The sequence below is a fragment of the Urocitellus parryii genome, chromosome 5 (genome assembly GCF_045843805.1).
Source record: "Urocitellus parryii isolate mUroPar1 chromosome 5, mUroPar1.hap1, whole genome shotgun sequence".
In the NCBI taxonomy this organism is placed as follows: domain Eukaryota; kingdom Metazoa; phylum Chordata; class Mammalia; order Rodentia; family Sciuridae; genus Urocitellus; species Urocitellus parryii.
In genome coordinates this window covers 185,576,854-185,603,885 of record NC_135535.1, presented here as the reverse complement: position 1 = coordinate 185,603,885, position 27,032 = coordinate 185,576,854, and the positions used below count along the sequence as shown (strand labels likewise).

General features: G+C 49.3%; 3 protein-coding genes across 6 annotated transcripts in view; all 3 read left to right on the top strand.

Annotated features, from left to right (window-relative positions):
• The window catches only part of Oga (O-GlcNAcase), a 28,830-nt gene extending 24,409 nt beyond the window's left edge, over positions 1-4,421 (top strand). Inside the window, exons 15-16 of the mRNA XM_026407874.2 lie at positions 2,124-2,283; positions 3,563-4,421. Of these exons, the coding sequence (XP_026263659.1) occupies positions 2,124-2,283; positions 3,563-3,699 (297 nt within the window). The 3' untranslated portion in view covers positions 3,700-4,421. The remainder of the gene's footprint in view (positions 1-2,123; positions 2,284-3,562) is intronic.
• Positions 4,422-6,870: 2,449 nt separating this feature from the next.
• On the top strand, positions 6,871-8,905 carry Npm3 (nucleophosmin/nucleoplasmin 3). The gene is made up of 6 exons (XM_026407920.1): positions 6,871-6,988; positions 7,335-7,420; positions 7,619-7,738; positions 7,861-7,954; positions 8,347-8,468; positions 8,562-8,905. Exons 1-5 carry the CDS (start codon positions 6,871-6,873, stop codon positions 8,460-8,462), a joined length of 534 nt encoding a protein of 177 aa, XP_026263705.1. The 3' UTR covers positions 8,463-8,468; positions 8,562-8,905.
• A 5,356-nt stretch (positions 8,906-14,261) lies between these two features.
• On the top strand, positions 14,262-19,718 carry Fgf8 (fibroblast growth factor 8). 4 transcript variants are annotated; one of them, XM_026407923.2, is made up of 6 exons: positions 14,262-14,293; positions 14,396-14,432; positions 14,951-15,037; positions 15,283-15,430; positions 18,488-18,594; positions 19,428-19,718. In XM_026407923.2, the coding sequence occupies exons 1-6, from the start codon at positions 14,262-14,264 to the stop codon at positions 19,716-19,718; spliced, it is 702 nt and encodes a 233-aa protein (XP_026263708.1). The 4 variants fall into 4 exon arrangements, with proteins under 4 accessions (XP_026263708.1, XP_026263707.1, XP_026263710.1 ...); XM_026407922.2 differs by having other exon boundaries at positions 15,250-15,430; XM_026407925.2 differs by lacking the exon at positions 14,951-15,037.
• The last annotated feature ends 7,314 nt before the right edge of the window (positions 19,719-27,032 follow it).

Genomic DNA, 27,032 nt, shown 5'->3' with positions numbered 1-27,032 from the left:
CCTGGGGGTTCAAGCTCCAGAACTGTGCCTGAGTGAATGAAGGAATGAGTTATAAAATCTCAGTACTCTTCAAGTTAATTTCTTACAGAAGAGAAGTATTAGTACTTTTTAAAAAATTTAAACAAGATGCTAGCTTTGGAAAAACTAAGAATTTTTTTAAATTTTATTTTTTTTTAATTTTTTTTTTAGTATAATATATCTATCTACTTAGATTGCTCTATATGTAAAAATTGCCTTTGGCTTAAAAATGATATATGAGGGGTTGGGCTCAGCGGTAGGGTGCTCACGTAGCATGTGTGAGGCCCTGGGTTCCATCCTCAGCACCACATTAAAAAATATATAAGTAAAGGGATTGTGTCCAACTACAACTAAAAAATAAATATTTTAAAAAATTTAAAAAAAAAGATTTTTATGTTTTTGTTGTTTGAGCAAAACAACTTACTGGAATTTAAAGATGAGCTAAATGTGAGCCTGCCAGTAATGAGAAAGTGTTTATTTTCATAAAACCAATATTTTTTCCCATCTGATCTCCATTTGAGGTCAATCAAAATATACCATTGGCAATTTACTTGAGCACACCATTGCAGTTTACACAGGCATACTATTGGCGGTGTGCTTGTGTACATATTATCAATTACCTTATGTAAAATAGGGAATGGGGCCAGATGCAGTGGTGCATGCCTGTAATCCCAGGAACTCAGAAAGATAAGACAGAGTGATCTCATTTTGTGGGGGTGGGGGAAAGATAGGTGAAAGAAATAAAAGAGTAGATTTACTATAGAATGTGAGTGGAGTACAGTTTTCTGAGAGTGTATTACATACGGATGGCCCCAACTGATAATATTCTGATTTTTTTTTGTTGTTGTTGTTGTTTTAACTTTTGTACAAAAGCAATATACACTCAGTAGAAATAATACTTCAGTTTTGAACTTTGATCTTTTCCTAGCTACCAATAAACAGTTGGTAGTATGCTATCATGAAGCTAGGCGGTAGCAGCAAGCCACAGGTTTTAGTCACCTGATGAAGGATGGAAAACAACTGATACTTCAAAATGTATGGTCATTCATTAGTATCCACAGAGAATTGGTTCCAGGACTACTCCAACCATACCATACCCATAGGATACCAAAATCTGTTGATGCTTAAGCTCACTATATCAAATGGTGTTTTTGCATGTAATCCACATATATCCCTCCCATATGCTGCCTAGTTAATGTGTGTGTGGCTTCCTCCCACCCTTGGCTTAAGTGAGTAGGGGGTATGGAAAATATAGCACACCAATGAATGAAGTGCTAAAATAACCCAAAATACAAAATAGAAAAATGAATTTACAGGTAAGTACATTACTAGGATCAGAAAAAACACCCAGTTTCCTCCCATACACTTCTAAATTGTTTCTACTTACTAATACCTAATGCAATGTAAATGCTATATTGTTTAGGGAATAATAACAAGCGAAAAGATCTTACATACTCTGTACAGAAACCCCCACCCAATCCAAATTTTACATTTTGAGACCAGGTTTTACTGTGTTTCCCGGCCTGATGATGCCTCCACCTTACAAGTAGCTGGGTGTGTGTGCCACCACACCAGGCACCCTAATTGGGGTGTGTGTGTGTGTGTGTGTGTGTGTGTTTAGCTGGGATAGAACCCCAGGGCCTTGTGCATGAGAGGCAAGCACTCTGCCAACTTGGCAAAAACTCCTTTGTGAGTTGCAATACTTTGAATTTATAGCCCCCATCATAAGGTGAAGAATATATATATTTTTATTTTTTATTTTTTATTTTTTTTTAACTAGGGATTGAACCAGGGGGCTTTATCTGAGCTATATCCTTTACTAACTTCCTTTTTGTATTCCAGTTGGTGGTGCTAGGGATTGAACTCAGGGCTTTTGTTTGATGATAGGGAAGTGCTGTACCACGGAGCTATTCACCCCAACTCCCTAAAAAGCTTTGAACATGAAAAATGCTTCAGCTGGAATCGAAAGCTAACAAATTCTGTGTGTGAGAATTTTGTAATGTCTGGAAGAGTTACTAAATATTGTCATTTTCCTGTTGGTGAGTTCTAGGATATAGATACATAATGTTTTGAAATTGGAAGTCAAAAGATTCTAATTTTTGCAGAAAATAATGTTGAGTTTCCATGAAGAACAGGAAGTGTTGCCAGAAACTTTCCTCGCCAACTTCCCTTCTCTGATCAAGATGGATATTCACAAAAAAGTAACTGACCCAAGTGTAGCCAAGAGTATGATGGCTTGCCTCCTGTCTTCACTGAAAGCTAATGGTGAGTACATATTTGTGGAGTTGGCATTGTTTGGGCAAGGGAATTTTAGAAAGGGAAAGAAGTGAATTGTTAATCTGTACTTTCTTACTGTTTCGTGTGTGTGTGTGTGTGTGTGTGTGTGTGTGTGTGTGTGAGAGAGAGAGAGAGAGAGAGAGAGAGAGAGAGAGAGAGAGAGAGAGAGAGAGATGGGGTCTTTCTCACTATGTTGACCTGCAATTCTTGGGCTGAGGCAGTCTTCCTGCCTCAGCCTACAGAGTACCTGAGACTATAGCCACTTGCTATTATTTTTAACTCATGACTTATTTTCTGAATTATTAGTGTGTAAGAATTCCATGTATATTACTCATTGAAAAATACTACTCTTCTTTTATTACTATGAACACTTATTTTGAGCCCCAATTAAAGGAGGAGTGAATCATAAGTAGTGGTTCTAAATTAATCTAAAGGAGAAAGTTCCTTTAGGAATTCAATTTTGGTAATACTAGGGATCAAACCCCTTGTGCATGTTAGGCATGTATTCCACCACAGAAATACACTCAACCCTTTCTTTAAAATTTTGCTATAGAGTCTTATGGTATTGTCTAGTTTTGGTCTTATATTTAGAATCCTTCTGCCTCAGGCTCCCTAGTGGGATTTCAGGTGTGCATCACCATGTTTGACTCAGTCTTGAGGTTTCTTATACCTTGTTCCCTAAAAGATTTTGGGACAAGTTTCACTCACTGTTGAACATTATTATTAAGAATTTTAGGGCTGGGGATGTGGCTCAAGTGGTAGCGCGCTCGCCTGGCATGCGTGCGGCCCGGGTTCGATCCTCAGCACCACATACCAACAAAGATGTTGTGTCCGCCGAGAACTAAAAAATAAATATTAAAAAAAAAAATTCTCTCTCTCTCTCTCTCTCTCTCTCTCTCTCTCTCTCTCTCTCTCTCTCCCCCTCTCTCTCTCTCCCCCTCTCTCTCTCTCTCCCTCCCTCCCTCCCTCCCTCCCTCCCTCCCTCCTCTCTCTCTTTAAAAAAAAAAAAAAGAATTTTAGGGCATGGGGCTGTGGCTTAGTGGTAGAGCACTTGCCTAGCATGTGCGAGGCACTGGGTTTGATCCTCAACACAACATAAAAATAAATAAAGATTTTTTTTAAAAAGAATTTTAAAAATTGTATGAAATTTAGGGACTGGTATAAACAAGCTTATTATTTGTAGTAAATGCATTAATGATTATTTCTAATTTATATCCATAATTTTCCTCATAAGTGACTTATTTATGTTTTGGAATTTCATTTTTAGGCTCCCGGGGGGCTTTCTGTGAAGTGAGACCAGATGATAAAAGAATTCTGGAATTTTACAGCAAGTTAGGCTGTTTTGAAATTGCAAAAATGGAAGGATTTCCAAAGGATGTGGTTATACTTGGTCGGAGCCTGTGACACTGTTGGCACCATGAACTGTCCAAAACTCTTAACTCCACCTTGTGGTTGGTGGTTGGGGTCTTCATACGGTTCTGCGTCTGGAGCAGCAACATATCAGTCCATTTGAATTGAAAACAAAGACAACTTTGTAAAACTCACCCATCACACTTTCAGACTCCTTACTGGTTGGAAGAAGATAGTATACTGCTGCAAATTCTGTATGAAACAGAGATGTGGGGCCCTTCTTCTGGGTCTTGTGTCTTGTGTTAGGTGCCAAGACACCTTAGGTGGGCTTATAGGGAGGGTCTTCAATAAATGTAGTCAGCACTATTTTTCTGTATCCAGTGTTGCATTTCTCACCTAAGAGTAATCAAAATCACTTCTGGCATCCTCTTTGGTTTATTGAATGAAATGTCTCATTCTTTGGAGACATGCAGAGTTGAGAAAGATTTTAGTGGGTTTCAGAGCCTTCAGGGTTGATTTTCCAGGTGGGATGGTTGTGGCATTAGTTTAAGATGAATAAATGATTTCAGTTTGGGGCAGTTTTTCTGCTTTTTGTAAAGCTATGGCCAATTGTCTCCTGTAGTAACCATTGGTTCAGGCATGTTGTACTTTGTAGGGACAAATGTGCAGTTGTTTGTGTAAAAGCCTAAAACTGACAAACTTGTAAATTTCTTTGTATATAAACTAGCTGTAACTTGACTATCCTTTTGTTTATTGTTTTTGGTAATTTTTGTTTTGTTTTTTTAAAATGAAAAGGTGTTTAGGATGGCACTTTGAATTAGCAAATCAATGGAAGGTGAATTTTCCTTCCCCCCACCCCATAATAAGTTTTAAAGTGCCTCCCACTTAGGGCTAGGCCATAACCTTTTTGGGTACGAGAGCCTAATTTCTTAGATCTGTTGCAAAATGCAGTCACTTCTGGAAATCAGCATGTGAAATGTTCGTTTTGACATCTGTCAAATAGGGTAAGAAGACTGAATGGTTTTTGCCCTTAGATCAGTTGTCCTTTAATCTCAAGACTTGTTACTACTGATTTAAATCAGTCTTTAATATTTGCATGATTTTATCTAATTTTTAAAAGAATGAGCACACTTTAACCAATGATTTATGGCTACCCCTGTTTTTCCTTTAATCACAGGTTCTGAAAGCTTCATGTATTTTAATTTAGAATTGGTGTTTTTAAGGGTTCTGTGCATGAGGCTGGCAGGTAATCTCTGCAGGACTCATTTTTTTTCATCATGGCTGGCTGGCTTCTCCATAGATTCATAACAGTATTTTTGTTATCTTGCTTCCCAGCAGTTTTGCATCAGCTATTTAACTTTCAGCTGAATCGGGGGAGAGGGAGGAATAAAGAAGGAAACTAGAAACCGATTTGCCTTGGTAGATCTCCACTAGTGTGGGCTTTGAGTGACTCTTAAAGCATTGTATGTAGTGGTATCTAGTGACTTCCAGTGGAGGCCCAAGTGTGTGCCCTGTGGGTGAGGAGGAAGGAAGTCTCTTTGTTCTTAGGGTAGAACTCTTTTAACTGATAAAATGTAATGTGTTGGCAAGCTGAAAACAAATTTGCATTTTTGAGGGCTGAGGTGAAGGTAAGATCCCTACTAAATGTTAAGACAGTTGAATGTTAGTCTTCTCTTTGACATCTCAAGCATTTTATCTGGAGGATTTTGGAGTTATCCTCATGGAATCAGAATTTTAAAACAAGTGCTTTTGGTTTTATCTTGGCTTTTAGTAATCCCTTTGGCTGGCCTCTGGTCACACTTGCAAACTGTGCAATAGATGTCCAGGTCTATACCTTCATCACTATAGGATCATAAAGTGCTATGCTATCTTCCATGGTTATGAATATTTATTAAGGTTGGAATGACATTTCATTGATTGTTTAGATCACAACTCAGTTCCTGTAGAAAACGAACTGTAAAACTATCTGAAGACCATGCAAGAGGCTAAATAAAACTTGAAGTGAATGTGTGTGGTGTCTACTGCGTGCACCTACTTCTGTCTGCCACTCCCCGCACCACCACCACCACCACCACACACTGAAATATAGTGCCTTGCCTTAGAGCAGGGAGGCATACCGAACTTCTCTGCACAGCTCTTCCAAGTTGGAGACTGGTTCTTAAAGGCAGCCCTCCCCTACTCCCATCTCCAGTAAAACTCTTCCTTCCAGATTTTCCTCAAGGCAAAAGTAGTAGACTAGTTTTTAGCAAAGCTTACCACAATTATAACCTGCTCATATTCTCTCAAGTAACGGGATAGAAATGCAGTTTGAGATAGAAAAAGGAATTGCCACTCAGGAATCTAGGCAGGAGGATCAAGTTCAAGGCTAACCTCAGCTAGAGATTAGTTCCGTGTAGGGCACTCCTTGAGTTGAATCCCAGTTACAGAAGAAGGGAAGGGGATCCAAACAAAGTACAAGTATGTACCTGGGTTGAGAATTAGAAGCCCTTAAAAAGTGCGGATCCCGTGCTGGGGTTGTGGCTCAGCGGTAGAGTGCTCGCCTAGCAACTGGAATAGATCCTCAGCATCACATAAATTAAGGGTATTGTGTCCAACTAAAAAAAAAATAAATAAATAGCGGATCCGCCAGGAGCAGCAGTTGAATCTCCCAGCTGAGCTGTTTAGTCCTCTGGTAGCAAGCACCCGCGTCCTGTCACCTAAAGTTTAAGGAAGATAGACCATCTGGATAGTGAATTGCAGCGTTTGGAAAGAATATGCAGAAGAGAAACAGGACGGAATGGTGGGCGGAAGTTCCTGGAGCTGAAACTTCCTTTACGCCCTTCCAGAGTATTTTCATAAGAAAGGTGCCGCTCTGAATCCCATCTCTGCAGGAGGGGAAATAGAAAGTTTTTCAACGAAAGTTTACTCTGGGTTGGAAGGGAGACAATATATGGGGCGATGAATCGGAGAGAATGGGCGCGCTCATGGCCGTGTAAATTAGCAAAAACGTTAACGTTAAGGCTAAATCTGTGCTTTTATGTGAAGTTACTTCCTCTGAAGTCCTGCCGGGTGCTAGCAGGAGCTGCAGTTTACAGAGCGAGGGGCAGGAGAAACCCTAGATCTGCAATCCGGGCGCCTTTCCTCTCCCTGAGAAGAGTGTCTCCTTTAATAGGCGGGGCCGGAACTGGCCAAGGGTGCCACGCTCCTTACGTGCTGGGGGCGGAGCTCCGAGACGGCCCTTGCAGCATGGCCGCCGGCACTGCAGCCGCTTTAGTTTATTTGAGTCAAGAGAGCCGATCCCGGGCCGGGGGTGTCGGGGGTCTGCGAGTCCCGGCCCCGGTTACTATGGACAGTTTCTTTTTCGGTATTGGGGAAAGGTGCTGAGGGTGGCCCTGGGGGAGGAAGAGGTAGGGATGAAGAACAGGAATGTGGATGGTTGCACGATGTGGATGTGGGCGGAAGGGATTCTCACTATTCGCGGCGGACAGGTGGGCCCTAGCACGCTAAAGCCAAAGCGGTCGCCGAGACCCCTGCTCCAGACGTGCTGGGCAAGGCCCAGGGTTTAGTTACCGAGGTTTTCTGAGGGGACGTCTGGTAGGCGTGTTAAATGGCCAATTAGTCCATGACTATGCGTGATGGGTTAGCGAAACGCCACCGTACCACACCGCTTCTGCACACAACACTCAAACTTACCACGATATCTCTTTCAGGCTGTGAGCTCTCTGGCCACACGCGCTCCTTCACTTTCAAGGTAGAGGAAGAGGATGATGCAGAGCACGTGCTGGCGTTGACCATGGTGAGGGGAGGTAGAGGGGGCTGGCAACCAGTGGATCTACCTAATTCCCTTGCTACTCCTTTATTAGGAGTCATAGACTGCTCCCCTGGTTCCCTGATATAGGGACCTTTGAGACCAGGCAAGTTCTAGGGTAGGTGTCTCTACTTGTGGTATCAACCTGTCTTGGGGAGATCCTGAGGCCCTGTATATCCTTCCCAGCTCTGCCTCACCGAGGGGGCCAAGGACGAGTGTAATGTAGTGGAAGTTGTAGCCCGAAACCATGACCACCAGGAGATTGCAGTTCCTGTGGCCAACCTCAAGTTGTCTTGCCAGCCCATGGTGAGTTCCCCAGCCATGTCTTGGGTTTGGTGGGGTGGGATGGGGATTGAGGACATCAGTGCTCATCTCAAGATGAGATGGGCTAGGAGTGGTCCAGGCCTTCATCCTTGTCTTCCTCCCAGCTCAGTCTAGATGACTTCCAACTTCAACCACCTGTAACCTTCCGCCTGAAGTCGGGCTCTGGCCCTGTGCGAATCACTGGGCGGCACCAGATTGGTGAGAGGAGGGGAGGGCCCTCTCCTTTGCCTTCAATGGGCTCTGCATCCGCCCTTCCCCACACTCCAAATTCCTGCACCATTCAGCCTCATCTCCCAGTGTAGCGCAATCTGACCTGCATGCCTTCCCAAGCTGTGTCCCTTGGCATGATGTCCCCTCCATTCGCTGTCCCACTCAAGCCTACCTAATCCATGCAGCCTGTCCCATCTTTACCAGCTCAAGTGATGTGGACTTATTTAGTTTCTTCTCACCTAGTTTAGTGTCCGAGGCTTCTTCCACCTCGACCATGAGTTCTGGGAGGCCAGCCTAGCACCAGAGTGTATGAACAAGTGACGTGGTATGACAGGGGTCTATTTTTAACCTCCTCCTTATACAGCTTGTGTTTCTACCAGTTACTATAAGCAATGATGTTTCTGAGGAAGAGGAGAGTGAAGAAGAGGATAATGTAGAGGAGGAAACTGAATTGTGCCCCATCCTTCCTGCCAAAAAGCAGGGGGGTAGGCGCTAGCCTTTGGTGAGTAGGAAGGGAAGGCTGCCCAGAAGGTTCTGAGGGGGCAGGAGGAGCAAGTGAGAGCCTAGATGCTGACTGCTTATTTTTTGTTCTCAGGTCAGGTAACTACCTGCTGCATCACCATGCACCATGTTCGTGGACAAGTTTCAAGAATTTTAAATGTTTCTTCTCCATTGAAGAGGAGAGTTTGGGGCATGGGTTGGGTAGAAGGGTCTTCTGCTGGTGCTAAGGAGAGAGGCATTCTCCTTAGGGTCCTGGTGTTCTGGTCCTGTACCATGTCTGGGGCTTCCCTTTCCTATAGGCAGAAGGGGAATTTTGAACTTTTATGCTGACTCTGTGTCCCCACCTGCCTGTGAGGATTAAAGGTTAGTATCTGAATCTCAGAACTACACATTTGTAACACTTTTTACATTTTTACATAAAGATTGAAATAAAGTGGTGTGGGGTTTTTTGGAACTGCTCTGTGTGGCTTCTTCCCTTGCCAGTGACATTTCCCTAGGGACCACCAGGTGGCACTGTGGCAGCACAAAGGGTGGCCCTGGGCCTGGGGTGGGGAGCTATGTAGGATCCTGCTATCCTCAGAACCCTGAGCCAGGACCATGTCTAGGTCTCAACTGCCTTGCCAAGAGGGATCTCCCAACAGCCAGCCCATTCCCAGCCTCTGCAGGTGGGGGAGGGCCATCACAGGAGGTTATCAACATCCAAACAAGGGGTCTGGGCCTCTGTCAGCACTCAGGCTGATGGGAAGGGGGGCTGATAAACAGGCTTAAGCAGCCTGAGGAATGTGCATCCCTAGCCCCATGAGGGAACTCAGACTCAGAGAGGGCCTTTGAGGGTTGGGGTGGAGACTAGTCTTTGCTCCTCCTTCAGTCTTTCAGGCAGGTTGAGCAGGGCTGGCCCTTAGAAACCTGATTCCCAGGGCCAGATGGAGGGAACTAGCCAGATTGGGTGACAGGGAAACCAGAATCCGGGTGGCCTGGCATATGGGGACAGAAAAGGGCCTCTGGGAATCATCCTCCTAGGCTAAGGGTTCCTATCCCCTAGCATACCGCCTGGTGTAGGGATCTCTGGTGCCCGAACTCAGGTGGTTCTGGGCTTTGACTTTCTGTGCTAGGAGAGAAAGGGATGTACTTGTATGAGTGTGAAGATATATGTTACCAGCTCTGGGGTCAGCAGTTCAGCAGCTGTGTTGATGAGGGGGTGTCATTGCCCCACAAACAAACAAACAAAACATTACCTCTCCAGACAGCATGAGGCCAGACAAGCCGAGGATGGACAGAGAACAGGGCCTGAGGGGGGTCAGGCTTATTCCCACACCAGCTGCTGGGCTAGTGAGTAGGCATGGGGAAGGGTTCCTCAGATAAGTAAAACAAAGGTGCTGTTATTAGGGCAGGTGAGATTGACTTTGAGGAAAGTTCCCACAATACAGAAAAGCAGCCCCTCTTCACATTCTTAGAGAACACCACCACCACACACACACACACACACACATATCCCTGCTGTGTTAGGAGTTAGGGATCCTGATTTCACCCTCCCTGCCTCAGGTTAAGAATAAAGGAAGCTGTCTTATCTGTTGCTGTGATTAGGGTTTCAGCCTCCTTTTTCCACGGTGGATGACCTTATAAAGTGCTGCCACCCCAGTAGGCAGACTAGGGTCTGGTGAGAACTGGGAAAGTGGAACTGGTGCCCTCTGGTGGACAAGGTCGAAACTTTATGGCGTACCCACTCCCCAAGCTGCCTCTATAGGCTCTAGGTGTGCAGCGTGGTGCAGGCCCTATTAATCCTGTGGGCTGTCTGGGCAGCCGAATTTTAGGCTGAAGGCGAGAGAATAAATAACTAAGGCTTGCATGCATACATACATTCATTCATTCACTTGAAGTGCTTGTGCTAGAGTAGAGGAATTGGGCTGGGTGGCAACATTTCCTTCTTTCCCTTCCTCCTCTGGGCTCCAACCTCAAAGTCCTCATCGGGTGCTTGGTTGGAGACTGGCTGAGGGCAACACCAAGTCATTTCTTGGGGTGGAGGAAGCTTCCCAAGCTGACCTATCTACCCCCTGCTGTGATCCTGGTCCTGCTCCCCGCCCCTGCAAGAACAGCTCATCACCCATTGTATTTCTCCCATGTTTTGCTGGTAGGTCTGGGGTCGAGAATGGGGAAGGGCTCTTAGCACGTTCCTGCCCTCAGTAGGGGCCCAATCCACATCCTCTTAGTCGAGGAGTTTCCCCAGCCTGATCTGGCACTTCAAGGATGGTGCTGGGAATTGTTTTTTCTCCTGCTCCCCGCCTCTCGATTCCCTTTTTCCGTACCTGCATCACGCCAGAGCAGAGCGCTGGGGGTTAGGGGATGAAAATGTGAAAATGTACCTGTGTTTTCAGACGGCTGAAAGGCCAGCCCTGTATTTGGGGAGCGAAGGTGTGCCACTCCTAGAGGACAAGCTAAGCCTCCCAGGGGACTTGCAAAGCACAGGACACTGTCTCGGTGATTTGCATTTGAATCTTTGGCACTCCAGGCCGCCCACATGGCTGGTGTGAAGGGCCCTGGAGCCAGTCGCAGGGCAAGGGGTGCATTTGGGTACTGAAGAGGACGAAGAGAACGGGTTGTGGAGAGGAGTCATTCGTGTTGGCAAAGAGTGTGTTTGTGTTTTCAGGAGAGGGAGTGTGTGAGCGTGTGTGAGAGAGCATGCTCACGCTCGTGTGTGTGTTTTTGTTTGCAGAGTGTGGGGGCTGCGGGGAAAGGTGACCAGGCTGTCACTCAGCGATCAGGTTGACAGGCGCTCCCTCATCTGGACCCGGGAGCTCTGATTGCAGATTCGAGGAAACAAAATAGCAATTGTAATTACGGGGCTTTGATAAGATAAAGGAAGGAGGGAGCTGGCTGGGAGGCCTGCAAGGAAGGGAGGGAGAGAGCGGCCTGCTGGGGCCCAGTGGAACATTTGCATCTGTCAGTCAAAGGGTGTGCCCCAGCCTAACAGGGTGCCTGCTGCAGGAATGACCCTTCTGCCCCTGTCCCCAGAGTCACAAACTTTCTGGGAGATGAGAGGAATCACCATGAATTGGATGCAAGAGAGTTTCCAAATGTAAAGGAATTTGGTCCTTCGACAGGAGGTAGGAGAGGTTAGGAGTGGTACTAAAACCTAACTTGGGACTCTCTAGGACCCAGGATGCCCATCTCCTCTAGGGGAGAAGAAAGAAGATAGGTGAAGATCATTGAGGTTCCATCCAGCTTTCAGAACCTTCTGCAAGGTTGGGTACTGGTGTAGGTCAGCCATCAAGTTCTTGCCTAGCGTGCTCAAGGCCCCAGGTTCCATACCCAGCACCACAAAATCAAATATCCTTCTGGGGTCTCCAAAATCTGGGCATAATGCTGATCTGAGCCAGATGCTCTGCCTCCACTTCATGGAGGGCAGGTACTCAGAATGATTTTGGTTTTGACTCTAGGACAATGTACACACTACTAAGTGGGCTGGCTGCCATGACCCCAACCTGGATCCTGTTTGCTGCTTCCTGCTCTTTTCTCAGACTGAGTTCATAGTGGGAAGGAGGCATTTTCAGAAAATGCCATCCCTTGCTCCCTGTTTCTCCATTCATTCACTAATACATATGCATAAACACTTTTAAGGGCCTACTATGTACACAGAGTAGTATTAAGACTGATCAGACATCTCCCTTGCCTGCTCTGAGCAACACAGATAGGGAGGCAGACAAGAAGTCATGGTCCCTAGACCAAGCACAGTAAAAGAAAAGGGCCAACCTGGGTTGTGGGCCTTAGAGCCCCATCTGATTTATCCACCCCCTAATGTGCCCACTTCCTAGTGAGATTTAAAGGAGATAGTGCCTGCCAAGATCTTAGAAGATACAAGTGCTCAGTAAATGTTGGTGCTCATGATTATTTTCTATTGGTGGGGGTGAGGAGGCAAGTCTCCTTGGGAAGTTGCCTATGGGCTGAAGTCTAAATGCTCAGCCAGTTTCCTCATTATTCATTCATTCATGCAGTGAACACTAACTGCAGAACAACTCTGCCTAGCTCTGCCATGAGCTTTCTTAGCTAGTAAGACATGGTCCTTGCCTTCGGATTTGTGGGAACAAGAACTGAGTGAACAGACTCCTACATGGGAACAACAAGTGGGCTAGGGAAGCCTATTTCTCTGAGGAGGGATGAGGTATTAAAATGAACCTCTCTCTTTTCCATTCTATATATTGCTCAGTGTTTGCATGTATGACTGGGAATGGGGAAATGTGGGACACAGAAAAAAAAGGTTATAGGCAGAACCTGGCTGTGCTTGGACAAGGGCCCACCTGCCTCCCTCTAGCCTGATGGCCTCCTAGGACCACCCCAACCCCTCCAGCCCTACCCACAGGGTCATGGAGGGCCAGTGGGGAGGAGGCTGTGGATAAAGACAGCAGCTGGGTAGGAGATCAATGGCTCCACCTGCTCCTCAGAGCACCTCTGCCCACCCAGGCTGCTCCCACAGAAACAGAATGGTGGCTCAGGGTTTTCAGAAGTCCCAGGAGGGAAGCAATGAGGTGAGGAACTGGGAAAGGCTTAGACAAGTTCCTCTCTCTCTCTCTCTCTCTCTCTCTCTCTCTCTCTCTCTCACACACACACACACACACACACACACACACACACACACGACCCCTCAGTTGACACAAGACACCAGTCCTTGCCTAGCACACAAGTGTAAATACCTGCTAAATGAAATAATGGAACTTGAAGGGGGAAAGGGCTGGGCAGCCTTCATCTAAGTCCCTTTCCCCATGAAATGCTACTGAGAATAGTTCTTTGCCCCCGGTGCCTGTTGAGTTTTAGGTGGGGGGCAGTGGCTGTGAGTACTGCTGGGAACCTCTGGGATCCTCCTTCCATGTAGGTGTCTCCTGGTTCCTCTCAAGCTTCAGGCTGCTGGTGTGTGTGTGGGGGGGGTGATGGTGATAATGGGGTAGGGGAAGGCATTTCTCTCTCTAAGGCCTCTTGGAGATTGAGAAAAACTGGTGAGACTGGCTGTATACACAGCAGAAAGATGCAAGAGCCAGGCCCCCAGTCACAGAAACATGTTCTTTTACTAGAGATGGGCACACAACCATTCATTCCTCTATTAGCGGCCTCTTCTAAAGAGCAAGCCTGGTCGCTGCACACAGTAGGTGGCTTATTGACAAGACGTGAAGCAGGCTCGTGCGCACCGGGTAGTCCAGGAGGGCCAAGCCCAGGGCCCAGGAACCCCAACTAGGAGGCTGCCCTGGGCGCCCCCATCCCAGCGCATCCATGCCCCAGGAGAGCGCGAGGGGATAGTGGGAGGCGCCCACACTAGCCTCCCCCGCCCCTCTGGCGGGTCCCCAGACCCCTCCCCTAGTCCAGACCCCCAATCCCAGACCCGTGGGCTGCCCCGCCCCAGTCTGCCCCGCCCCCGCCCGGGGCTGCGACCCGGCCCCAGCTCCCAGCCGGGAGCTGCGGGCTCCGGCCGCCCGCCCCGCACTCCCCCCTCGCTCCCGGTGCGGCGCCCCCCGCCCCACCCCTCCCCCTCCCTTCCCACCTACCCACCCACCCCGCCGGCCCGTTACCCTCCCGCCTGCTCCGGCTCCTGAGCAGCCAGCGGTCACCGGCTCCGGCAGCGGCTCAGAGCGACTTAGCGCGGCGCGGCGAGCAAGACATTCCACGGGACCCGCGGAGCCACGTCGGGATCGCAGCTGAGCTCCCGCACCCTAAACTTCCTCGGCCTCCGCCCCTTCGGCACGTCCCCCGCGACCGCCCACGGGACGGCGTGATCCCGTCAGGGCTCTCGGTGCTCCCGGGGCCGCGCGCCATGGGCAGCCCCCGCTCCGCGCTGAGCTGCCTGTGAGTACCGCCGCCGCCCCCGCGTCCCCAGCCTGGCCTGCGCCCGCCGCGCGCTCTCCGCTCACCCTGCGCCTCTCTCCCGCCCGCTTTTGTCTCCCACAGGCTGTTGCACTTGCTGGTTCTCTGCCTCCAAGCCCAGGTAAGGAGCGCAGCGCAGAGGCGGGGGCCAGGCGGGCTGGCGGGGAACCCGACTGGCAAAGTCGGGCAGGGGCAAGACCAGCGCTTCAGGGATGGAAGAAACATTAGAAATCCAGCCCCGAACTAGCCCGAGGAGGGAGCTAAGGAACAGAGTGGTAGTGTCCTGCCTAATGTCACACAGCTAGTGAGTGGCAAGGCTGGAACCCAAGATTTTTTGAGTATAGAACTGTCTTACACATACGCTAGCCAGATTGGGTGGACGGGAACTCTACTGGAAGCCACACCTGGCCTCTGAAGAAGGGGGCAGCTGGAGCCAGGGGACCCTTGTTGTCAGGGAAGTCCAGGTGAATCCAGCAAGGACCCTCTCGGCGGCCCTCTGGGGAGACTTGTGGTTGGTTTGGCCCAATGATGGGGTGCCTAGGCCCTGTGCGCTCAATATTTGCTCTGTAAATTTGTCTTTATAAATGTCACCGGTCGGGTAGCGCTGCCTCCATACTTAAAAGCACCCTGCTCCTCTAGGAAGGCCCGGGCGGGGGGCCTGCGCTGGGCAGGGTGCCCGCTTCCCTGCTCCGAGCTGGCCGGGAGCCCCAGGGTGTTTCCCAACAGGTGGGTCCAGATTCTACCCCATCCCGGGCTGGGTCTGGGTGACTTTCCCGGGTGGGGGTTGGTGGCCTGAGCCGGCATTTGGGGGGGATCCCCCCAGCTTCTGCTGGCTGCCTGGTGCAGCAGGAGGGGGATGCCGGGGTGTGGGGGCCACTCGGGCCCCTGGGCGGAGTAGCATTATAATGGCGTGTTGTGTATTTTTCAATTTCCTAAAGGTAACTGTTCAGTCCTCACCTAATTTTACACAGCATGTGAGGGAGCAGAGCCTGGTGACGGATCAGCTCAGCCGCCGCCTCATTCGGACCTACCAGCTCTACAGCCGCACCAGCGGGAAGCACGTGCAGGTCCTGGCCAACAAGCGCATCAACGCCATGGCAGAAGACGGGGATCCTTTTGGTAAGACTTTTTGGTGGCACCACCTCAATGAAAGTAGCTTGTGGAAGGTGGTGACCCCAGCTGTACTGGCCAGAGGCTGGCTTGTAGGGGTTAGAACCAAAAGGTGTCTTGTGGGTCAGCTGGAGAGACAGTGTTGGGGAAGGGACCCTGGGGAGGACTTAGCCCACAGGTGCCCCCTTCCCTGCCCAGCGGATGAATGAATTCAAGAGTTTCCCTTACACCTCCCCCTTTATGCACCCCTCCCCAGATGCAGGTGGAGGCTGGGGGTTCAGGGGGAGGGGGCCCACGTTTAAGGGAAGCTCTTGAAAGAGGATATGTCGCCAGGGCCCACAAAAGGAGAGTGGGAGAGAGAAGGGAGAGAAATCCCTCTAGCTCTCCTAGCTCAGAAAAGGGAGATACTGTGAACCATTAAATACTTTGATCAGAAGGGTCAATTACACACTGGGGGCTAAGCCTAGAAAGGGGCCTTCCTTGCTCCACTTGCGGAGAACCCAGGCAGGCTGTGGGGCAGCAGGCAGCGGGTGGCGGTGGACTGTGGCCAGGGTTCCCTACTCCCTGTTGGGTGGTGAGTAGAGGGAGCTACTGCCGGCAGAGAGGCTGAGGACTGATTGATTTCTAAAACATTCAATATTCCTGCCTTGAAACGTAGCCAATTTCCAGAGTCCTGGATGTACCAAGAGAAAAGCAAGCCCTCTGGGCAGCTGGTGTTGTTTTTAGAGAGTGATTATTGTGAGTTTAAAAACCTTTAAATAATGACCAAGTTAAACAAGCATGAAAGGAGAGAGGAAGACTCTATTAAAATGTAATAAAAAGGTGAGGCATTTTAAGAGCTAAGAAGAAAAATGAAGAATGATATAAAACAGAAAAAGAACCAGCCTTTTTTCAGATGTGGAGTTTGAAAGGAGTTGCAAGTCTGTAAATGTAAAAAAGAGGTTCAAGATTGTTCTCTATGAATCTCTGGAGAGACCCCCGCGTCTGGCAGAGCGATTAAAACTCTTCTTACTTTCACCTTTTTTAACATTTCCTGAATACTTTCTCCTCTTCTCGAGCCAGTTTGGGGGATCGAGTATGTCTCGCTGCATTTTTTCTGCATCAACGTAGCTGACTTCCCTTCAAAGCTGGAGGAGGAGACATAATTTTCCTGGGATAAATCTGTCACTGGGGTGGAAGAATAGGTTTGAAAATGTTAAGCTTTCCAAAAGCTCAGTTGGGAAAGTCGATGTGAACTGCAGCCTGGCTTCCAGATCCATTCGGGAAGGAGAGTGAGAGCTTTCTTGATGGGGGTGGGGGCAGCCTGCCCGGTGGCCAAGCTCCCCCGCTGGGCTGGTAGAGCTGGCCTACGGGCCCTTTGTCCCTCCAAATTGGCTGCTTGCTGCCCTTCTCAGCTTCCAAGGAAGGGTACGAAAGCCTGGCTCCTTCAGGGCTTACTCCATCGGAGCAAATGGCCCAGCATCCTTGGATTTTGGGGAGGGAAGGCCAATCAGACATCAAGGAAGTCTGCTGCCCATTTACTCTCTCGTTAGACCCATGGTTCCCTGGTTCCTGCCTGCAAGGGAGGAGTAGGAGTGGGAAGTCCCAAGAGCCGAGATATAGAAAAAGGTGAAAGAAGAGTCTGGGAAGAATAATGGAGAGATCCCAATTACTTCATTAGAGGTTTAGGAAGGGATAAAGGCACCCATTCTGTTCCTATCTACCCCATTTAGCCAGAATCTTCAGAGTGGTTTCCTCTATCCCTTCTCCAGCCAGTATCCTTCCCTAAAAAGCAGATGTTCCTGCCTCTGCAAGGCAGACCCAAAGAGGTATGAGCAGACTGGCAAGGTTGAAGATGAAGTGGTCAGAAGGAGATGACAGCTGATTTCCTAGCTGACTTGGGGCCAGACTGGGGACTTTGGCCACTGGTTGGTTCCCAGCTCTATGTCTATGTGAAGAGGTGTATAGTCATAGTGAAGGCAGGGTGAGTTGCCTTGCTGACCTCAGTGCTCCCCCACCTCTGGTACTAGTTTCAGGAACAGAGAATGAGCCATGTCACAAAAGGCTGGACTCTGCCATAGGAAGGGCAGAAGATCCAGCCCCTTCTGTCCCATCAGCAAGGTCAGCCCTTGCTCTCTTTTTGGATAGCTTCTAAGAGAGCAGTTGCATGAAAAGATAATGTGGATGGGTTCTGGGGTAAGTTGGCTCTCTAAGGGGAGAAGGGGTGGGGAACAAGGCACAGAAGTCAGACCCTGCTTCTGGCTGTCTAGACTGCAAGTAGCTCTGCCTGAGTCTCTCTCCTCTTCACCCCCAGAAAGAATTTGGTCACAGGGGTGAGAAGCCCAGCTATGATGGAGGTTGAAAGAGAAAAGATTGAGTTGTTGCTGTCTGGAACTTGGGGCTGTGGTCTGGTGGCTGGGAAGCTGAAAGATGCAGGCAAAATCCTCCCAGCTGGTGTTTGAGGTTCTGAAAATCTGCTTTGGGCTGTGTGTAGGGAGAACTGTTCTCATCTTTTAGCAGAGAGGGCTGCCCAAAGGGTTGAGGCAGGGGTAATCAAGCCTATGAGTTCCAACCAACATGCCAGGAACAGGAGAGGATGCTTTTACCTTTGGCTTCAGGACTGGAGGTCACCACTACACCTGGATGTTCACATAATAACCTTGAGGCATGTACACAAAATAATCTAAGTTGGAGGGATCCTTAGGGATCTTTTGATTAGCCAAGGAACTCTGGTCAGATTAAATTTTACTTGGAACTTTAACATACAAGTTATCACTGTCTGGTTTGAAAAGACAATGGAAGGAATAGAGATGCACCTTTTTCAATTCGATGATCCCAGTCCCTTCTGTGGAACCCAGTTTGTACGCTTATCCCATCCCTTCTCAACTCAAGAGATCTCAGGGATATACAGCATGTCAGTAGCTGGGCTGGGGCTGGAGCCCATGTTTTGAGTGCCTGGCCTGCCTGGCCCAGCAGTTGCTGCTGGGATGTGACAAGTCCTTGGACCAGAGAGGGGGAGGCTATGGATTCTGGGGGTGGGGTGGGGTCAGGGGCTTTTCAGTGACCTTCCCACACCTTCTCTGATAGCAAAGCTCATCGTGGAAACAGATACCTTTGGGAGCCGGGTTCGAGTCCGTGGAGCAGAGACAGGTCTTTACATCTGCATGAATAAGAAGGGGAAGCTGATTGCCAAGGTGAGGTATTTGGAGGGAGGTGGGCCCTGGGCCTGAGGGGCAGCCTGGGCTGGTTTAGCTCCTCTAAGGACATTCTTGTGCTGTGATCTCAACAAGGTGTGCAGAGAAACGTAGCCACCTTGGGGTTACCTAATGATTGGGTGTGGGGTAGGGGGTAAGGAAGAAGGAAACTGCTTAAGAGAGGAAAAACTATAAAGACGAAGGAGGAAGCCTAGGGAAGGTGCTGGGGGGGGGGTTTGGTAAATTCCATATATCTTTTTAACAAATCGCCAAATTGCTTTGCTATTATGTCCAATTACATGGTACCAGCATTTGGAATGTTCAGTAAGCCGCAGGCCCGGCCCCCTCAGCCGAGCTCTGAAATGGCCCCATTAGTCACGGCTCCTCTCCAGCCTCGAGCTCCCCAGCTTCCTAGGCTTGGGGCTTGGGACTCAGTCTCCTCCCAGGCTCCCCTCCCCCAAAGGTGGTTGCCCAGGGCTGGGAGCTGGAGTCCTGTGGGGCTGAGGCAAGCAGGTGGGGAAGCGCATGCAGCCCAGGCCAGACTGGTGGGCAGGAGGCCAGAGCAGGCAGGCTCTGGGCCCCTCACTCTGCCTCTCTGTCGTGGGCCCAGCCCCTCTGTAGACAGCCATGTGTCACTGCTGCCCAGGAGGACAGGAAGTTGCCGGGTGGGCTGCTGGTTGTGAGGGATTAGAGAGCGGGTGCCTGGGCAGGAGGTGGGGCTGGGCTTCTGCCCCCATCACCATCTGCTGGGGTGCCCACCTGCTGTCTGGGTCCGTTGGCCCTCTGCCTCACATGGGGGGCTCATAACACCGCATCTGCCCCCCTACCTGCAGAGCAACGGCAAAGGCAAGGATTGTGTCTTCACGGAGATCGTGCTGGAGAACAACTACACAGCCCTGCAGAATGCCAAGTATGAGGGCTGGTACATGGCCTTCACCCGCAAGGGCCGGCCCCGCAAGGGCTCCAAGACGCGACAGCACCAGCGCGAGGTCCATTTCATGAAGCGGCTGCCCCGCGGCCACCACACCACTGAGCAGAGCCTGCGCTTCGAGTTCCTCAACTACCCGCCCTTCACGCGCAGCCTGCGCGGCAGCCAGAGGACTTGGGCCCCCGAGCCCCGATAGGCGCCTGCCTGGCCCCTCCCACAGTCGCCGCCGGGGACACTGGAGAGCAGCTCTGTCAGCGGAGAGCTGCGCCGCAAGGGCGGGGGAGGTGCTGGCGGAGCCCGCGTTCTAGTTGTTGATATTGTTTGCTGTTGGGTTTTTTTGTTTGTTTGTTTGTTTGTTTGTTTTGTTTTATTTTTTTTTAACAAAAAAGAGGCTCTATTTTTGTATTCCACTGGCTGTGACGTCTGTATTCTTACCTCGCAAGAAGGTCCATTAAAGGCCAGCGCAGATTGGGTTCCAATCAGGGCTCCCTGGGGGGGAGGGCTCTCTAATCTGGGGGAAGTACTCCTGAGGTTCCAGCACCTGCAGAGCAACTGGCAGGGCAGCCGGGACCCCCTGCACCTCCAGGTTGGGTCAGGGAGCAAAAAGGTGCAGTATAGGTCACCTAGCATGGTGATGGGTGGCAGTGGGGGTAGTTGTATATTAGTTGCTATTAAATGATTGAAATATTAATTTAACTTGCATATTAGCAATATGATAGAGTGAATCTGGCAGGGTTGGCCTCTCCCCCTGTGCTGCCCCAGCTGACCAGTGTGACTGGGGAACACAGCAAGTCAGGCACCAGCTCTGACTGCAGCCTCCCTCCAGCAGACCCCTGCCTGTCAGCCATTCCCATCACTGTCACTGGAGTGGTTTCCTGGGAGCATAGAAGCAGGAAAAGAGGTGGAAAAGGCTCTTGGCTGGTTCTGGAAGCTCTTGGAGAGGGGCTGCCCAGCTCTTCACAGGAGTAACTGTTAACACTTCCCTAGGTCACCTCAGAGTCAGAAATGATGGACAGGTTAGGACCAGCAAGGCAATCCAGATACAAGTCTTTGAGGATGTTCCTGTGCCTGTGTGCCTAGACCGTGTGAGACGGGTCCCAGATTCCAGGACTGGTTCTCTTTGAGAATCAAGCTTAAAAAAAAAAAAGAAAAGAAATAAAGACAGCTGCTGTGGCCTAAGGAAAGAGCATATTGAGGGGCAACCACAGCTTTTGCTGGCACTTTGGATCTGGAACAAGGGTTTTCTTTGAGAGATCAGGGTAGAGAACTGAAAACGAAAGTACTGCACTCAGGGGCTGCCCAGCCCAGGGCAGGTAGAGGCTGTGGGTCTCAGAAAGATGGGCCTAACAGGAGAGAAACTGGTCCCGGGGGAGGACCAGAAAGGAGACTCATGGGCTAGAATAGAACTCAAGCCAGTCATGGCCTGAAGAAGAAGCATCAGCCATATTGAAAGGACAAGGCCATCAGAGAGGACAGCTCTAAAAAGGACAGGTTGCGCCATGGTAGCAGAGATGTAGACAGGACTGGCCCATGGTGGGAAGGGACATGTGATATATTCGTATGTGGAGCAGTGATCTGGCATCACAACATACCTAAGGAAAGTCCAGGCCCAGAAGCAGGTCTGAAGCCCAGAGCCAGCCCAGGGTTCACAATTGAGACCTTCCATTTTGGCTGTTTCAATTGCCTTCTCTGACGATGCCCCTGGTCTGCACCCATGGCCCACCTACTAGGCTTGTCTAGAAACTCTTCCCTATATACCTGTTCTTTAATAACTCACTTGGTATGGGTGGGGGCATCCCAAGACTTCCTGGCCAGGTGGGCCTCCTGGAGGTACAGTCTAAGTCCCAGATTTGACCCATCCAAATGGAACAGGAATTCCAGGGCTCACTGGAAAGATTTGGGCTCTGCCCACCCCTCCTCTGGCCTGCAGCAGAGGGTGAGGGGCTTTCAATAGAGTAGGGTTCTCCTGGTTCATAGACATTGGGGATGTGGGGAGTGGGCTCTAGACATCTCTGGACCAGCTCCCTCAGCTCTTGGTGCTTCCTCCTCTGCTCCCCTCCCCCTTTAATTAATTCTGGGTGAGCAGCCTGGCTTTATTGTGCAAGGAGCTAGGGTCTCACTGTGGGAAAAGTCACACCTTCTGAGCAGCTTCTGATGCCATGCAAATGGAGAGACCGTCCAGGAAACGCTTTCATCTGCACGGGTCGCCTGTCCAGCCCCCAGCCCAGTAATTACCCACATTTCATTTGTTTGGGAGCAATTCCTGGGGGAAGCTACAGGGTAGGAGGGAGTCTGGGGCGGGGATGGTGGGGGGGTGAATGGGGGTGGAATGTCAGGCTCTCTGCCTGTGATCCTGGCCACAAAGTGGGGTTGGACTGGGCCAAGGCTGGTCACTGGCTAGGCCAAAGCTAAACCTTTAGCTCCCAAGCTGGGAGTCCTGAGTCCTTGGGTGTTGTGGAATAGGATCATGCCATGTTTGCATTTAGGAAGAAGAGATGGGCTGTGCAGAAAAACAGACCTGCCTTCCAGAGAGGGGGCAGGAGAGGTAGACTGGAGGTAGAAATCGGGTCCTTATGGTGGCCAGAGGCATTGGGACTGACTCCAGCAGGTCCCCATGCCAGAACCCATGAGAGTTGAGCCTAGAGCAGTGGGACAAGGCACCCACCAACTTGTTTATCTTTGAGTTGCTGCCTCCACAGAGCCCTCACTAATGGGGTTTTACAGCCCACTCAAGCTGCAACTGGCCAAGAATCAATCATTACCGGCACTTAGTGGTTTGATAGTTAACAGCCTGAACTGAAGCCAAACTGGTTGTTAACTGTGATAACAACTGATTTCAAGGGGTTATTGCCGGCCCAATATGCTCAGCCCATTTATTTCGGGGAAAACAAGCAGGGAGCTGTGGCAAGACCCAGAAAAGGGAGGAGGACCCGGCTGCCCTCAGCCAAAAGGCTGGCCACTGTGTCCTGAGTTGGTGCTGGTTTAGAAGGCCTGGGGGCCAGCTGTGGTCCACAAGGAGGCTTGACCACCCAGCATCCTCAAGGGCTCTGTGCGGGCAGTTCTTCTGGGTAGAAGCCCCTCTCTAGCCCACCCTTCTCTATAATTCCTGCCTGGCCTCTCCTGGTGCTCCTCAGGATGCCCTCACAGCCTGACTCCCCACAGGAAGGAGCCCAGCTCTGGTGGTCAGACTTCTACTTGTCTCCACCCAGCAGGTGAGGCTGGACTCCTCACCCAGGACTCCTAGAACATTGCCAAGTCAAACCAAAAAAATTATTGTTATTTCAAAGCCAGCAAAGATCCAATCTAGGTCTCAACTAGAAGGATGAGAGTTCTCTCCTTCCGCAGCAACAGCTCCTGTCCATCCCTCGTGTTCTCAGCCAAATGAAAGCAGGTGTGGCCATGGTAGAACATCATTCTAGAATGTTGCTATTGCAGTAAAGGACCTCAGTTCTCTACCCTTTACAGATGGACAACATGTGGCCTAGAAGTCACATAACTAGTGTCATATCTAGTACTAGAAGTCAGATCTCCAGATCCAGGCTGTGTGTGTGTGTGTGTGTGTGTGTGTGTATATATATATATATATATATATAATAGTTGTAGTTGGACACAATACCCACAATACCTTTATTTTATTTATTTTTATGTGGTGCTGAGGATCGAATCCAGGGCCTCGCACATGCTAGGCAAGTGCTCTACCACTAAGCCACAATCCCAGCACCCCCAGGCTGCCTCTAAAAGACTGTACGTCTTGGGCTGGGGATGTGGCTCAAGCGGTAGCGCGCTCGCCAGGCATGCGTGCGGCCCGGGTTCGATCCTCAGCACCACATACCAACAAAGATGTTGTGTCCGCCGAGAACTAAAAAATAAATATTAAAATAAATAAATATTAAAATATTAAAAAATTCTCTCTCTCTCTCTCCCTCTCTCTCTCTCCTCTCTCTTTAAAAAAAAAAAAAAAAAAAGACTGTACGTCTCACCCTAATTCTATTAATTTGTTTATTCATTTAGTAAATCTTTCTTGAGTGTCTCATGTGTCAGGCTCTGTGCTGGGCAGAGATGACAGAGCAGACAATAAAGGACAAAAATTCCTGTTATTATGGTGCTCCTCTAGTAGAAAGGGGGAGGTGTAGAGCCAGTACAATACAGTGTCAGACACTGATAGTCACTACAGAGAAATTCGAAGAAGAGAATGAAGATGAAGGGCAGCAGCTGTTTTAAATCAGGTAATCACAGAAGCCTCCATAATAACTTTGTGTTGAAGCAGACACCTGATGGAGGTGAGGCGTTCGGATACGGGCAGGGACAACCCAGGTAGAGGGAACAGCAGGTGCAAAGGCTTATTGCATTTGTGGACTTGGAAGGAGGCCAGTGTGGCTGAAGCAAAGTGAAGGGAGGATGGTGGGGTAGTTTTGGGGGACAAGGTGGAGGAGGCTAGAAGCTGAGGTGAGGCCAAAGAGGTGGCAGGGGTGGTGGTGAAGGACAGATCATACAGGGCCCTTAAAAAGATTTCAGCTTTGCCTCTCAGTAAGATAGCAGTACCACCACCACCCCACTTTTTTTTTTTGTACTGGGGATTGAACCCAGGGGCGCTTAACCACTGAGCCACATCCAGAGCCCTTTTTAAATATTTTATTTAGAGACAAGTTCTCACTGAGTTGTTTAGCTCCTTGCTTTTTGCTAAGGCTGGCTTTGAACTTGAAATCCTCCTGCCTCAGCCTCCTGAGCCTCTGGGATTACAGGCATATGCCACCACACCTGGCCCACAGATTATTTTTTAGTTATAAAGTAACTGGAATAGTGAGAGATGTTAGTGATTGGGAGTGGTGAGAGCAGATTAGAATTTTGGACATTTTTTTTTTTTTTTGCAGGCAAAGGTGATATGATTTACTAATGGGTTGGGATGTGGAAAAGAAAGGAGTCTAGGGATTTCCAAGGTTTCTTGCTTGAGCAACCAAAGAATGAAGATGTCATTTGCTAAAGTGAAGAAGATTCTAGGAGAGCAGATGTAGAGGAGTGAAATGGGAGTTTGGTTTTGAACATGTGAAGTCTGAGCTGATTAAATATTCAAGAGGAGGGCCAGGGCGGTGGCTCAGTGGTAGAGCACTTGCCTCACACGTGTGAGGCACTGGGTTCAATTCTCAGCACCACATAAAAATAAAGATATTGTGTCCATCTACAACTAAAAAAAAAAAAATTATTCAAGAGGAGGTGGTAAGTGGGTAGTTGTTTGGATCTGAAATTCAAATTTGAAAGTGTTCAGCACACAGGTGGTTTTCAAGCCAGGAAAGAGAATGAATTCCCTAGGGAGGGGGTGGAGGTAGAGGAGAGAAGAGATCCACACTTAAGCCTTGATGTGCTCAAAACATTTAAAAATTAGAGGGAAGGGAAGCCCTGGCAAAGATTGGAGGAAGTGTGGCCCAGAGAGGGAAGGAAAACTAGGCGAGTTCTATATCCTGACAACATAGGAGAAAGAACAATTTCTGAGCCTGCAGCTATAAGTAGGCTTAGGGACATGTTTTACTGTCATCATCTGTCTTCCCCACCACCAGCCCCAGGGCCAAGAGGAAGTTGCCAAAAAACAAGAGTTGGTTTAACCTGGGAGCCTCTTGGATTCTTCCCTCAGTCCCACCCCTGCCTCTTGCCAGCAAGTCCTGCTGGCTTCTCTTCCAGAACATCTCTTCAGTCTAGGCCATTTGCTGTCCTACTTATGTGCTGCTTCCTTCCTGCTCCAAGCCAATGTAAGTTGTCATCTGCTTAGGCAAGTAGCCCCTGCACCCACATACTCTCCCTTTTCGCCTTCATACCCGTCTCACAATCCATTCCACACTCAGGAGCCAGACTTTTCAAAACACAGATCTGACTGAGTTACTCCCACCACACCTAGATGGTCTTCTGCATGCACTGGCTCTGGTCTGCCCATCCAGCCTCACTGCTCACCCACTCTCCCTGTCTCCTGCTGCACTCTGACACCTGTTCCCAGCTTGTATCTGCCCATCTGTGCCTCAGAGCCCTTGCACTTGATGCTCTCCACACTTGGAATTCTTTTTCCTCTAGATCAGTGGATGGCTGACTACCTGATGGGACTCTCTGTTGTCACTCTGTTTTATTTTCTATATTATCCTCACCACTGCCTGATATTTTCTTGGTTTTTATTGATTTACTGTCTTCTGGTCTGTCTGCTCTACCTTCCAAGAAAGGAGAAAGCTTGTGTAACTTGCTCCCTGAGGAACAGCACAGAGCACACTGTGGGCAGTCATTTAAAGCATCCCCTTTCCATAATCAGTGGGTAAAGTAAGAATGATGCTGAAGCTGTTCAGTGGAGAGGGCACGTTGGGAGTACTTGGTATCCAGAGACAAGCAGGATGGCCCTGCGATGGGGACCTCTCTTAGTCCATCCACTCACTCACTCAAGAAGGCCCAAGGTCTGTTTTCTTAAGCTGCAGTAAAAGTCTCCCAAGCCTGGACAAATGGACATATAAGCAGGACTTGTTGGGCTGGACATCTCAGAACCTCCCCAAATTCTGCTTCCCTTGCTGCCTCTGGGTTTCTATAGCAACCAGGGGACTTCAAAGGAGAGAGTGAAGGGGAATTAAGAGCCAGAGAGAGCAGAGGAGAGAGGAGGAGTAACTGGTAGCAAAACAGATGGGGAGCTGGCAGGAACTCCAGGGGGATCCCCAAGTCATGTTACTCTGGAGGGTTGTGCCAATAAGGTCTCTTTGGTTGCCCCCCTTCCCCATCTGGATCTCTTGCTGACCCTCAAGAAGTAGCTGTCCATCTGGGCAGGCCCCAGAGCTGACCCTTCATGAGGTGCCCCTGCCCCATCCCCCTACACTGGCTGGCAGATGCTGAGCAAAGTTCTGGCTCTGTCCTGCAGACTGACTCCTCCCTCAGTCCCTCTCTCAGCAATAGTGAAACAAACTGGAGCCCTTGGGCTGGTATTTCTTTTCCTTTCTTTCCTTAGCTGTGTATAGTGGGAGGGGGGAACACAGAGGGAGGAGAAGAAGCTGAATAAGTTCCCTAGCATTAGCATCTGGAGATCATGGTCAGGCCCCCAGTTGTAAAGGGCCATGCTTAGGACCTGGCTCTAGGTGCTCAGAATAAGGGACCAGACCTGAACTCAAGTAACGAAAAGCCTGGACAGAGCTCTTCTTGGTTTGCAGCCACCCCTTTCCTTGAGCCCAGAGTGTTGATAAACACCTAAGTCCAAGGCCTAGGAATCACAAAACAGTGAGCCTGTAAGGAGCCATGATACGTTGGTCCTGAGATTCAGGGCAGCTGCCTGGAGAACCAGTCAGTGACTTTCAAGGGTGGAAGTGGCCAGGGCCACCACCAAATTACAGCTGTCTCTCTGTCTGCCCACATGCCCATGGCTCCCAACACCCAACCCATGTTTTGAATCCTTTACCATTGTGGACTCTTCCCTGTTTCCAGCCTCTCTGAACTCAACTGTTTTTTTTTTTTGTTTTGTTTTGTTTTTTGTTTTTTTTCCTGTGCTGGGGATTAAACT